Here is a 13,989-nt window from a genome sequence, read left to right as displayed (position 1 = left end):
ACCTACCGGCCGATTAGTAATTTAAATCAGGCCCCCAAACTATGTGAAATCATTGCCAACGTCCAAATTAGAGCCTTCTTACATAGCACTAACTTTTTTTCTCCTTCTCAGCATGGTTTTCTTTCCAAACGTTCGTGTCTTACTAACTTGCTAAAGGCTAAGAACGCTTGGTCTAAGTGGCTCGATGAGGGCTACAATGTGGAAGTAATTTTCTTGGACTTTTCCAAGGCCTTCGATTCCATCCCACATTCTATTCTTCTTGGGTCACTCCGCTGCGCCGGTTTTACTGGGGATGCGTTACGGTGGCTTGAGTTACTTAAAGGACCGCAAGCAAAGGGTGGTCCTTCAGGGCCACGCTTCTGCCTGGAGTAACGTAGATAAAGGGGTCCCCCAGGGATCTATCTTGGGGGCCCTCCTTTTCAATATTTTTATTAATTATCTGCCAACCGTTGTTCTTACTGCTCCGATTTTGCTATTTGCGGACGATTCTAAACTTTTCCATAAAATTAAAGTTCACTCTGACAACCTCGCGCTTCAGGCTGACTTGGATGCTGTGGTTCTCTGGGCGGATTCCAGAGGCGTAGTGAGGGGAGGGCAGGCGGGGCATCCGCCACGGGCGCCAACGATCAGAGGGGCGTCAAATAGGCACCCAAAGTATTAAAACGGATATTTTATTATATTTTACACTCATTATTATTGAAAATTAAAAAGTTGAATTGTAAATATGGCATTTTCTGCCATTCGGAAGTAAGTTTTACGGGCGTTTGATAAAAGATTAAGAAAAAAAAAACGTTTTTTTTTAGATATTAAACTACAATAATTGTTCTGGGTTTTCTAGGTAGCTTATTTTTGGATAACCATTTAGTTATTTTTATAAGTTCTCGAAAATGACTGAAGGCTTAAATTAGCGATATTTGTCAATTTTACGGACAGTTTTGTGAGAGAATGCTACAATATAGAAGGTTAAAATTGATTTTATTTTGTTAAATATAATAACAATTATCTGTTTGTCATACTTCGTTATTTAAGTCTGACCGGGCGAAGGTGGGGGCACGCCTGATAATGGGTATATAAAAGGTAGCCGGGAAGGGCGCAAATTTGGGAGTTTTGCCCTGGGTTCCAAATATCCTCGCTACGCCACTGGCGGATTCCCATGGATTGGCCTTCAACACCAGTAAATGTTCTGTATTGCATTTAGGCCGTCACAACAATAATTTTGTTTATACCATTAAAAGCACTCCACTCGCATCCACTCTTTCCGAGCGCGACCTTGGAGTTATTGTAGACCCCAGCGTTAAGTTATCTGCTCACATGTAACAGAGTCGCCAAACGCGTCCGTTCCGTGGCTGGATTACTTCGCCGCAACCTTAATTATCATTCTCCCATTCTTGTAAAACAAGTGTATAATTCACTTGCCCTTCCCATCATTGATTATTGTTCCCCCATCTATCAACTGATCTCGCAACTCTGCAAAAAGCGCAAAACCAATTTTCCAAACTCATCACTAAATTAATAATTTATGTCTACTCCACAAATTTTTCTATAACGGCCTCGAAAGTATCTTTAATGATTTCTTTTCCTTAAATGTGGGATCCACGATGCGTGGTAATTCCCTTAAGTTAATTAAACCAAGAGCAAAAACTGCATTTATACATAATTATTTTTTCCATAGTGTAATTAATCATTGGAACTCTCTCCCAACTCAAATCGTTACTGAAAAACACTATCCTAAATTTAAAACTCTTGTAGAATTTTTTTTTAATTCGGATATTTAATCTTTATCTCCCTTATCTTATTTTACGTCAAGTTCTAATTTTGTAATTGTTACTGTCCTTGCCAAATTTTGTATTGTATTACATTGTGTTTTGTGCCATTTCAACTGTACAAGATTGGAAGCCTGCATATAAGCCTATTATGGCTTTGTGGGCACAACATGTGATAATAAATAAATAAATACCTTTCGAAAAATATGAATCCGAAAACTACATCTTGCTTTGTACTTACAGCTGAAACCGTTAAAGAAAGTCGAAAAGACCACTAATGAATCAACACCTGTAAATGGTTATTTGCATCAGTGCCTACGTTATTCACATAGTAGACCTGATCACTAGTTAAAATAAGCTTCGTGCACGCGGTGTAGATGGTGCTACTGTCGTTTTAGCCAAGAATCTAATCGGTGGTCTGCCAGCCATTCGATTAAGCGTTCTAGTTTGTTATCCGATTTCTATGGCCAGCACCGCACACAAGGAGTACGCAACCCGTCAAAAGTCATACATTTTCTTATGTACAGTTTTCATTGGTTAGACCAAAAGTAAATAGGGGGAGAAAGTCTATCACTGCCTTCAGATTTTACCTTCCACCATGCTTGACACCCTTTTTGAAGAGCTAGTGATCACGAGATATTTCTAACCAATAAGGATAGCGCATTACACGCGAAGTAGTGCATTTGTGGTATTCCGGTCCGCGCTCAAGATGAAAATTTTGAATTTTATTCCCTGGCAACCATGTCACCGCCTCGCGATTTCAAATAGTCTCTCTGTCAAATGCTGACCATTATTTCCTTCGATAACCGTTGATTTTAATTAATAATTACTATATCAATTGTAAAATAAACAAAAAAAAGCTCGTAGCTATAGCTATTATTTCAGTTAAACTTGCAAATTGTTAGGCCTTAACATCGTAGATTTACCAATTAGTCCCGATCTCCGCCATTAGATGGCGCCACGCTCTCCACGATTTAAGTGAGCGTTATTCTAGTTACGGTTTATTACTTTTCAAAAGTAGCGTTATTATTTTTAAAATGTCGCATTTTAGTTTCTATCATATATCTCCTTTATTTAGGAACTAAATTAACCAAATTATCGAAAGCAAAAGTTTAATATTCACGTATTTTATAGAGAACTATTTTTCATCGTGGCGGAGTACAACCGATACCTTTGTGTCCCTGTAAGGAGGCGAGGGGGAAGTCATTTCCGAAGCCCAAAAATTTTACCCCTCAAATAAGACGTCGTGCGGTTGGACCCAAGTGTTAGACTTTCTCCCCCTATTTACTTTTGGTTAGACGCACCTTCTGCCGTCGGAAGGGAAAAATTCGGAAAATGTCTTCCCCCTTTCCGTAAAACGTGCAGCGTAAAGGCTCGTCCAATGAAATTTGTACACAACTTTGCGTTAGCGTGTTTAAAGGCTCGGTGCGTTCTCATTGTGTTTGTTGCTCTTAGATGGAATGTTCCAAATCCCGATTTTACTCTAGTCGATTGGGCCGAGAAGCCAAGAGATCTATGACGTCAAAGAGATATTCTGAGCGAATCTTGAGCAATCAAATGGAAAACGTTAATGTAGAGCTCCAGCATTGCTAGAAGTACGATAATCGTAAGCGATAATTTTGGGTATATGATAAAATCGGCCAATTTATAATTTCAAACGAAGCTACTTTCTAGCCATGCTTTTGAGCCACAGCAGCGGCTGTGACACGCTATATTCAATATGCAATTATGTGGACAAATGTACTGCAATCCAACCCATATAACAAAGAACTTATATATGTATAAGAAAGAACGTTGAACGATAAAATTGGCGCCTGGTTTCAACGGGGTCTCGATTCTCGATCGAGAAACGGTTTAAAATTTACTAACCTAGCTTGGCCTGGTGCCTTGATGCAATCGGTTACAGAATAACTCCGCCCAAAAAACCGCATGCGGCGCGCACTAAAGGTTAAAACCATTTCTAGTGCAAGCGCGCGCTGCACGCGGTTTTTAGGGCGGAGTTATTCTAAAACCGATTAAATCATAACATAAGCAAGACCCAAGCGATGCCTTTTTTTCAACGTTCTTATACATTGAAGTTTTTGATATAACCAAAAAACCCTGGCGATGCTACTGATATTTAAGATTTATTATAAACTTCTGATTATTAGTTCATACCTTTTAATGCTAATATTCTGAGGAAGTTAAAATTTCCGGCCAATTTTCGTGACTACCATAGAAATCTTATACTCCTACCTAGAATGCTGCCGTTTACGGGAGAACCTGACGCCAAGTCATTTTGTAGCAACGACTAATGATTACATAGTCTTTGCTTAAGCTTCAGCCAATCAGCGGCCATTCATTGACTACGGCCACGGCCAACTTCGATCACGCGCTGTTCGCGCTACTACGGCCAACACATTCGTCGAAATTCCGCGAGCAAGGATTTTCCCCCTATAAACTGTACTATAATGTGTAGGAGTTCAGCGCCACGCTCGGTGGTTATATTGTCTTCAATGTAAAAACTATACTAAAAATAATAATCCGCTAGGGGCGCTGACGTCATACACATCTTTTGCTCATAGGTTAACACAGAAACGTCAACGAATGAGATGGCCGCTGTAGCGCGAGAGATGCGCGAGAAATCAAAGTTGGCCGTGCTACGGCAAGCCGCTAGCGCCATAACATGGCGGTTAAAAATAGTAGAAGCTCAGACGATTTTTACAGGGTCCATCCGTTCCAAGCTCGCAGAATTCCCATAGGTTTTTGCTGGAATTTTTCACATGAACCACTTCAACGTGTTTGAATTTTTATTTAATAATAGTGTTAAAATTTTTTTAACTTTTAGTGTTGTTTTCATATTTACTTATTATAAGGAATATTTCAATGCCATTGTGAGGAAGATAAATAAGATTTCGTTTATGTTCGCTTTGAAAATATTTAAGCCTAGGCCTGACATCGGCCCAACTTTTAAAATAGCAGACAATGTCAATGGTAGTTTTGGGAGAAGCAGTGACTGAAGGTCCTTAGTATTAACCTTTGTACTTAAAGGTTATTTCACATTTAAAGGCACTATATCACCGAAAAAAAATCGGTATTGACCTCACTTGTTTTCTAAAAAGTAATTCCATATTTACGTTCTGCATAGTGGCAAGGAGGATTAATCCTCCTTGATAGTGGCGACCTCGTATTTTTGCGGGAGTTTTTCTTATTTTTAAAATTATTACTTTCAAGGTTAGGCAGGGTGGGGGAGATCGACCGGTTTTGAAAAGTGGACAGCATGTCTTGAAGATACAGGAACCGAGATATCGAGAAGTGTTCCATCCAAAGGGGGATGAACTGCTGGAGGGTAGAAACGAAAATTGGGCTATGAAAGTTTTCGACGGTAGCGCGGACCCGAGCGAAGAGGGACCCCTAGAGAGATAATCCTTTTTTTAGTTCCCTGGACCGAACAAAGAGCAACTTTTCCCTCGTCTAAATTCATTTCGAGGAATATTTAAAACTAGCTTATCACCTATAGAGTAAGAATGCTTCCGCAAATGCGAGATTGATAAATACTTTTCGTTTACTGTATATAAAACAGGTGAAATCCTCCGTATTGATTTTATTTTATAAAAATTTTAAAAATAAAATTGCGTTTTCAATGAAGTAAATAAGGCTTACTTTGGTAAAATAATAATTAATTTTATTGAAAAATAACACTTTACACAAAGGGGAAGCCCCTGGAAGAAAGGCGTTCAATATAACTTTATAGACTCTCGCTACATGGTCCCGAAACTGGTCCTGGTAAGTGACTGACAACACAATAAAATAGTAATTCAATCAAGAAATAGGAAACCTCAATATCCTTAGAAAGCTCATCAGAAATATAAATTGAATTTCATAAAAATACAAATTAAAAATCAAATTTTATAGAAATACGAATAAAAAATCCAAAAACAATATTACAACGTAAATGACTTATTTAATCAATCTACTAAAACTATAAAAACAAAACTACCTGTTTCAAATGAAGTAAGCTATAACCGTTCTTCCACGGATAAAAACCAAATACAATATTACACAGCCTCAAGCGCATACTCCACCGAGCTCGCGTGACCGTTTACGAACACATCGAGGTAATCCTATCACCAACACCCATTTCAGAGGAAAATTATAATTTCGTTTCTCCCTTTTAGGGGCAACGAAATAAAAAAGACACGAAGTAGTGAGGGGTCCCAACCTTTCACTACGGAGGGCCTGTAAAAAGGGAATTGCCTGGGATTGGGAAATTCCAAATGTTTCCACTTGAGTTAATTCCAAAGACTATATATACACTTCGCTTACTAGACAGGCGTGTTCTAAGGCTCAACTTGCATACCGATTTTGGCTCCATCTCGACGCTGGTCAAAATTTTCCCCTAGCTTGAATGCAACGGCTAAATTTGTTGCGCGCGGTTTCTGGTACACGTTGGGGAGCCTCTCGCCGCGCCCTCAAGGTGTTGTATTTGCAGTTTATTCGCTCCCGGATCGATTATTCTAGCATCGTCTATAACTCCGCGGCTGCCACCCACTTACGGCGCTTGGACCGTCTCCAAAATGCTGCGCTTCGTGTCATCTTGGGTGTTCACAAGTCGACGAGTATTCAGTTAATGGAAGCTGAAGCGGCGATCATGTCGCTTTCCCACCGTAGAGATCTGCTGGGTATGCAGTTTGTCAACCTGGCCGCAGCCGCCGATGCTCCCGACTACTACAGGCGCTACATAACTGGCTCGGTGGCCACTCTCAGTCACTTTGAACACTTCTGGACGATACATAATACTCCAACGATCCTCAAATACTGGCGTCAACTTGTCACTCTTAATCTTGACTGGCTTCATGATTTGGTTCCTTCTCCCAGCCTTATTTCCCTTCCTTCTTGGACCCCTGTCCAGGCGGACGTCAACTGTCGCTGGCTGCGCTCCTCAAAGTCAGAGTTCTCGGATGTCGAGTTGCGCCAGCTCTTCTTTTACGAACTCCATGCCATGGCCGGCGATTCCGTGGTCATATATACCGACGGCTCCCTCCAGGACGTATCCAGCTGTGCCGGCGCCAGCTTCTGCATTCCTGATCGCGATGTCACTCGTCCGTTCGTTGTGGATCCGGGCCACCCGATTAACACGGTGGAGCTCTTTGCCATTAATCAAGCGGTGGCTTTCGCTCGCAGTGAAGGTCTCGGGAACATTGTCGTATGCTCCGACTCCCAATCGGCCTTGGCTATGATTTTGGGGGACGGCCCTGACCCTCAAGTGCTACGTTTCCGGAGCCTCTGTCACGGTTACCCCGGGCGTGTTAAACTATTGTGGTGTCCGTCTCATTCCGGTATCCCAGGGAACGAGATGGCGGACAAATGTGTCACAGTAGCGGCTATCGACCATCCTGCGCGGCCGATGGTTTTTTTGCCTCGCACCAAAAGCTACCTTAAAACACGGGTTTCGGTTCTGGTTACGGACTCTTGGCAGGTTTCATGGAACCACTTTGTTTCGGCTCGGGGCGTCGGGTGGTACAAGACTGATCCGTCACGGGACTGTATTGCGGGTCTTCGGTTGCCACGTTGGCAAGACTCGTTAGTAGCACGTGTTAACTGTGACCGGCTTCCAACTGCTGCGGTGCTTTTCCGTTTTCGCTTAAGAACGTCTTCGGTGTGTCGCTCCGGTCAGTGCGCGGCGATAGAGACGCTTCACCACATTCTTTTTGAATGTCGGGTGGCTAGCGGTCCCCGCCATTCGTTTTTGGCGTCGCTTACGGCAGGTGACTTTCTCCACTCTGTATCGGGTCTCCGTATGGCCTTTTCTCGAGGTGTACTACCGATTATTTCGGACGTGTGTAATCTGCTCCGCGCCGTTGGCATTCGTTAACTTTGCCGGGTACAATAGTTTTGTTTTTGGTTTGTGTATTTATCTTCTTATCGCTGTTTGTATATACTTTAAATTTGTAGTCTAATTCTGTATGATGCACATGGTGTGAAGGCCTCCGCTGCCATATACACCAATAAAGTCTTTCTTATTTTTGAAAAAAGAAAATAGCTTGAGCTGTGTTACTAGTGGCGCCGAGGGCTCAAATATTAACCCAGCTACAGAGGTGTTAACAGGTTTTTCCTAGGAACAAGCCTGTTTAGTAAACGAAGCGTATATATAGTCTTTGGTTCATTCGATGCTTTTCGAAAGGGTCATATCGGTAACGTGGTATTTTTGAGTAAAACCCATAACAGTCCTGTGACGGGTTTTCTAGAAATTTTATCGGATCTGTCCAACGTTTCAGTGGCGTAGCCAGGATTTTGTTTCGGGGGGGGGGGGGGGGCACGCCATTGAAAAAAAAGGGAAACAAATATTTGTACGTACTGGGGGGCATGTGCCCCCCCCCTGACTACGCCACTGCCACGTTTTGATATTGGTTGGCGAGTCTATAACCATAGATAAAATGGAAAATATGCCTTTGGATATGGTCAATATATTAGATGGAGAATTAATCCCGTGCAAATGTAGGAATTCTTGTAGCAGAGCCGCTACTCGAGACATTTAAAAACAAAGTTGCCATACATACGGGTGGGGTGCACGTCCCCCTCCGAAATCCAATCCTGGCTACGACGCTGGCTTAAGTTGTTTAGTGTTAGCGTAAATTTCAAATGTAAATACCTAATCTTTGCTATCTATACTATATTCCTAAGTCTCTTCTGTCTGTCTGTCTTGCGTTTGTTGCTCTATAGACGTCCGAGCCGTTCAACCTAGGACCTCCAATTTCCTCACAGCTATTCCTATGGCGCAAACGCAGCGAGTCGCGCAATTTTCATCGATTTCCAATTAAGTTAATTAATTAAATCATGTATTTTTCCCCCTGGAACGGTGTCGTGAATCCTGCAACCTACATACACCTATACAACCAATATTTTTCTGCCTCAGTCAATATAGCGGCTGTGCTGGGAGGGGGGGGGGGGAGGGGAGGGTTTATGACTCAGTCTTCACGGGATTTTAGTTCTAGCTGGGGCCCGGCCGAAACAGTCTACATGGGATTTTAGTTCTAGCTGGGGCCCGGCCGAAACAGTCTTCACGGGATTTTAGTTCTAGCTGGGGCCCGGCCGAAACAGTCTTCACGGGATTTTAGTTCTAGCTGGGGCCCGGCCGAAACAGTCTTCATGGGATTTTAGTTCTAGCTGGGGCCCGGCCGAAACAGTCTTCACGGGATTTTAGTTCTAGCTGGGGCCCGGCCGAAACAGTCTTCACGGGATTTTAGTTCTAGCTGGGGCCAGGCCGAAACAGTCTTCACGGGATTTTAGTTCTAGCTGGGGCCCGGCCGAAACAGTCTTCACGGGATTTTAGTTCTAGCTGGGGCCAGGCCGAAACAGTCTTCACGGGATTTTAGTTCTAGCTGGGGCCCGGCCGAAACAGTCTTCACGGGATTTTAGTTCTAGCTGGGGCCAGGCCGAAACAGTCTTCACGGGATTTTAGTTCTAGCTGGGGCCAGGCCGAAACAGTCTTCACGGGATTTTAGTTCTAGCTGGGGCCAGGCCGAAACAGTCTTCACGGGATTTTAGTTCTAGCTGGGGCCAGGCCGAAACAGTCTTCACGGGATTTTAGTTCTAGCTGGGGCAAGGCCGAAGCAGTCTTCACGGGATTTTAGTTCTGGCTGGGGCCAGGCCGAAACAGTCTTCACGGGATTTTAGTTCTAGCTGGGGCCCGGCCGAAACAGTCTTCACGGGATTTTAGTTCTAGCTGGGGCCAGGCCGAAACAGTCTTCACGGGATTTTAGTTCTAGCTGGGGTCCGGCCGAAGGACGGGCTACCCAGCTAGTAAATAATATCGTTAAAACAAACATCACGCCTGTAAAATATTTTAATCATTGTACTTTACAACTTCATGCCTCAAATTAAAATCTAGATTTATGGTTGGCTAAAACGTCTTTTTTAAACGGGATTTTTTCTTGTAAACTTATATGTTTACAAATATAACGAGCATCGGTCTCATCCATTAGTTTTGGATCAGAAATATTACCCTGAAATGAAAAAAGTACATAGCATCTAACTTTAATATAAAAAAGTGTTATAATATTAAGTGTTTAGTAACCATATAATTATTTTTCGCGTCAAACACCATCTCCGTCGATGAATCAATATAAGAATAGCTTTTTGCTTCATACAATTTGCCAATATTGTATGATTTCGATTTTTTGCTCCAAAACATTCTGTATTGAAGTTCTCCAGATTTCGAACGGGCTTGCGGTCTATTTGAATGTTCGTTATAATCAATGACCGCTAGCAATATTCTTGATTCTTGATTGGTAACTATCCCACCTAAGCAAAAAATCATTGAAATTGTATTATTTTTGAAAAATACATATTTTGACAGAACCACGGGCCAATACTGCTACCATCTGTACGGAAAATCAATACGGAATTTAGGGCCCGGGGCAAAAGTTACTCGACGGCCCTGTAGCTAAGCGTTAGCTTCTATTATTAATCCAAGATTATATTAATAAATTAGTAAGGGCGAGAAAACCGCATCTTCCTCTTTCCCTACGGGCCACCCGTAGTATTTATAAATCTGATCATATATTAAAACTTAAATATTGTGAACAAATTAAAACTTGAATATCATGAGCAAATTAAAACTTTAATATTGTGAACAAATTAAAACTTGAATATCATGAACAAATTAAAACTTTAATATTGTGAACAAATTAAAACTTTAATATTATGAACAAATTATAACATTGATATTGAAAACATATTAAACTTTAATATTGTGAACAAATTATAACATTAATATTGAAAACATATGTAAACTTTAATATTGTGAACAAATTTAAACTTTAATATAGTTATAGTAGGGACTGAATTGAAATTTAAGAAATCAACGAACTGATTTGCCTCGTAAATAAAAGTTTTGGACTTACCATTTATCAAAGAAATATTTTATAAACTGCATATTTGTGAGAGATAATTAGTTTCTGTCCGTTGACCAACGCTAAAACCCTTCGAGTACTAAATTAACTTCATATTGCTTATTTTTTCGCTTTTTTCCATTTTTAGGCGGACAGTATTTATAAGCTCCTTACACTGTTCTACTCAATCAAGCAAACTTTCAAAAACTCGGTCAAAATTCATGGTATGCCCCTACCCTTTCAAATTTCGCCACGACCAAATCATCAATTTGAAAGCCCGCTGTTTGTTAACATTTCAAATTGCCCCGAGGCTTAAGGAAACCCAAACATTTACGTGTACAACGACACATTACCGTCCACCGCAAATCGTTTTCTACATGTCGAAATGAAACATCGAGGAGCCTTAACAACAAACAACGCAATAGTTATCCAAAACGTTTGCATAAGAGAAAAAACTTTACGAGTAAAGAAACAGTCTACCATGTTTAAAAACTACATCACTCGATCACGGCCCCCTGCACGCGCTCACGTGAGCGCGTGCAGGGGGCCGTTACTCGATTGACGTGGGCCAATCAAATGCGGGTTTTTAAGGTGACGTAATCTAAAATCGAATTATTATTTTCAGTAACTCAAACTAGATGGCAACGAGTCGTTGCCGTAGTCACTCTTTGAATCGTGATTGGCTGATAATGATGAAACCTCCGAAAATGTAATTGGCCCATTTTGTATTTATACGGAATCATTCTATGTTATAAGATTTCTATGGTGACTACGATAATGTTTTTAATTATGAAATTCTGCTGTTGGTACGTTCAGTCACGGCCAACTTTGATCACGCGCTGATGGCCGCTGTAGCGCGAGTGCAAAGAGCTGGAGAATGGTGGCTTGGATTTCGTCTTTGTGGCAGAAACTCATTTAAGGGATGGTCAGCTTCCTCCTATACCTAAAGGCGTCAGCTGCAATGGTTTAAATCGGTTTGGTCGTGCTAAAAAGGGAGGTGGTATAGGTGTTTTGTCCCAGGGTACCAATGCCGTAACCATCGTCAACTCGTGTAATGAACATATGTGGATACGCCCTCGTGCTATTGATAACTTAGAGATAGCATAGTCTCACAATTGGTAACCTCTTGGACTGTTGTATTGGACAAGTCACATTTCATACTCAGAAAGCTAGGACCTCGATAGATTATGTACTACTTAGTGAGGAACTTTCACCCACAGTAATGAAGATATATATTGACGAGACTGGACAAAGAAGTCTGGGCAGTGATCATAATTTAATTTCGGTTGATTTCGCCCTACGCACCAGTACCGCCGCCAGATCATTAATCTCCTAGCTTAATGGACCTAAGAATGAATTTTGGGACTTTGACGATCTAGATGGCTTGGAAATGTATGGTGAAGAGATGGAGAGGCGGGCAGAGTCAATCTTAAATTTCGCACTTTACTGACTTTACACACATTTTGCCACCGAACTTTGGAGTCCCTTTAATAAGAAGATTGAAAAATAAATCCTGCAAGCAGGAAAAACACAGGGTCGTAAGTTCTGGAAGTATTTGGCCCGTCTACGGAAAACTGCACAATCTGATTCTCCGTGCACAAGGTTTCGCGGCTTTCACTCGAAGGCTGGCAAGTTATTAACTTCAAAATCAGCAATGTTGAAGAGACTTACTGAGTATATTCAAGACCTAGAGGAAGAATTGTTAGTGCCAGAGGCCTTACATAATGATGGGCTCCTCAATGAACCAGAGAAGTCCCTCAATCACATTGCCCACGAACAGCTGGATATACAGTTTGTCAAGTCTGAACTTGAATTGGTCCTAAAAAACTCCAGAAAGGCAAGGTAGCGGGTACCGATAGCCTCTACTCAGAATTTTTAACAGCTCTAGGCCCATGTGCCAGGGATGTCCTCCTGTACATATTTAAAGATGTCCAACTTAGCAGCAGTATTCCCCCTGAGTGGGCAGCATCAAGGGTCTCCCTTATTCATAAAGGAAAAGGAAAAAAAGAAGAGGATTTAAATTCATATAGATCAATTGCAGTTACTTCTGTAGTATATAAGCTTAACGCTATGCTCTAGAAAGAGAGAGTAAGCGGCTACATAGAATTGAATGGTCTACTTAGTGAGGCTCAATATGGCTTTAGGCAAGGACGCAGAATAGCTGATAACATCTTTATCTTAAAGGCGCTCCAAAGTTCGGTGGCAAAATGTGTAAAGTCAGTAAATTGCGAAATTTAGGTTAACTCTGCCCGCCTCAGAGTCTGCCAAGGCCGAGTTGGGGGGAAGCAAAGATAATCTAGACTACGCACCCTAGATTGGAAATGCGGCGAGATTCCTACGGGCTCCAGTCTAACCACGCGATTCCCTAGTTGCGGGGGGAAATGTAATAGCGGGGGGGGTAAAAAGTCTGAAGGAAGGAAAGGTATGCTCAATTTTCTTTCTTTTGCTTCCGAACTTTGGAGCCCCTTTAACCCAACTAGTAGAGCTGTACAGGGCGAAAAGCGAAATACTATATACAGCCTTTTTAGACCTTAAAAAAGCGTATGATAGTGTGTGAGATGAAAAACGATGGCAAACTCTTCTGGGCTTTGGATTTAGTGCTAACACTGTTTGCCAGTTGAAGAAGCTATATACTGACAGTTCGTATGTGTATACAGCCCAAGGGATTAACTGACCTATATTCAGCCGTATTGGCCTACGCCAGGGTAGCCCGTTGTCTCTAGTTTTCTTCATAGCATATATTAACAGCTTAGCTAATGAGTTGTTTGCCTCTGGGAAGGGAGTAGATGTACATGAGACTAGTCACAGAGTTGAATAAATTATATATATCCCGTGTTTATTCTTTGCGGATGACATTCTGCTACTTGCTAAATCACCTTCTGACTTACAAAGTCTGCTTGACCAGTGTTCCAAGCTCTCCACAGACAGAGGCCTCCGGTTTAGTGCTGAGAAATTAAAAGTACTCCTCTTTGGTAGACAATTGGTGAACCGCCCTGTATCGATTACCAGTTTGTACTGCAGGGGGCTGATATTAAAATTGTGGATGGATATTCATACCTGGGAGTCACCTTCTGCAATAGGGAAAACTACTTGGAGGTCCATATGAAAAAGATAATGAACAAGACGAGGAGCTTAAAGTGTTCTGTGAGGAATATGGCTGGGAATTCCTATAATAAATACACTGTTGCAAGAACATTGTGGAAATCTATAGCGGTGCCTGCCCTAACCTATGCCAATGAGGTAGTCAGTTTCCCTAAGGGACTGATTACGGCTTTGGATTCAGCCCAAAGAGAAGTTGGACGCGCTGCGCTCTCATCTGGGCCTTTTTCCGCCAATGCAGCCATCAAGGGAGA

General features: G+C 41.8%; 1 protein-coding gene across 1 annotated transcript; it reads left to right on the top strand.

Moving 5' to 3' along the window:
• The first annotated feature begins 6,150 nt into the window (after positions 1-6,150).
• LOC149934890 (uncharacterized) lies at positions 6,151-7,617 on the top strand. The gene has a single exon (XM_090153475.1). The coding sequence runs from the start codon at positions 6,151-6,153 to the stop codon at positions 7,615-7,617; it is 1,467 nt and encodes a 488-aa protein (XP_090009601.1).
• The last annotated feature ends 6,372 nt before the right edge of the window (positions 7,618-13,989 follow it).

Source organism: Leiobunum rupestre, chromosome 7 (genome assembly GCF_980474605.1).
Source record: "Leiobunum rupestre chromosome 7, qqLeiRupe1.1.hap1, whole genome shotgun sequence".
Classification (NCBI taxonomy): Eukaryota; Metazoa; Arthropoda; class Arachnida; order Opiliones; family Sclerosomatidae; genus Leiobunum; species Leiobunum rupestre.
The sequence above is the reverse complement of the archived record's forward strand: the minus strand, read 5'-3'. Positions and strand labels throughout refer to the sequence as shown.

What these genes read in the sequence shown, in the direction of transcription:
- LOC149934890 (XM_090153475.1), top strand. Translation starts at nt 6,151, where the DNA reads ATGCAACGGCTAAATTTGTTGCGCGCGGTTTCTGGTACACGTTGGGGA.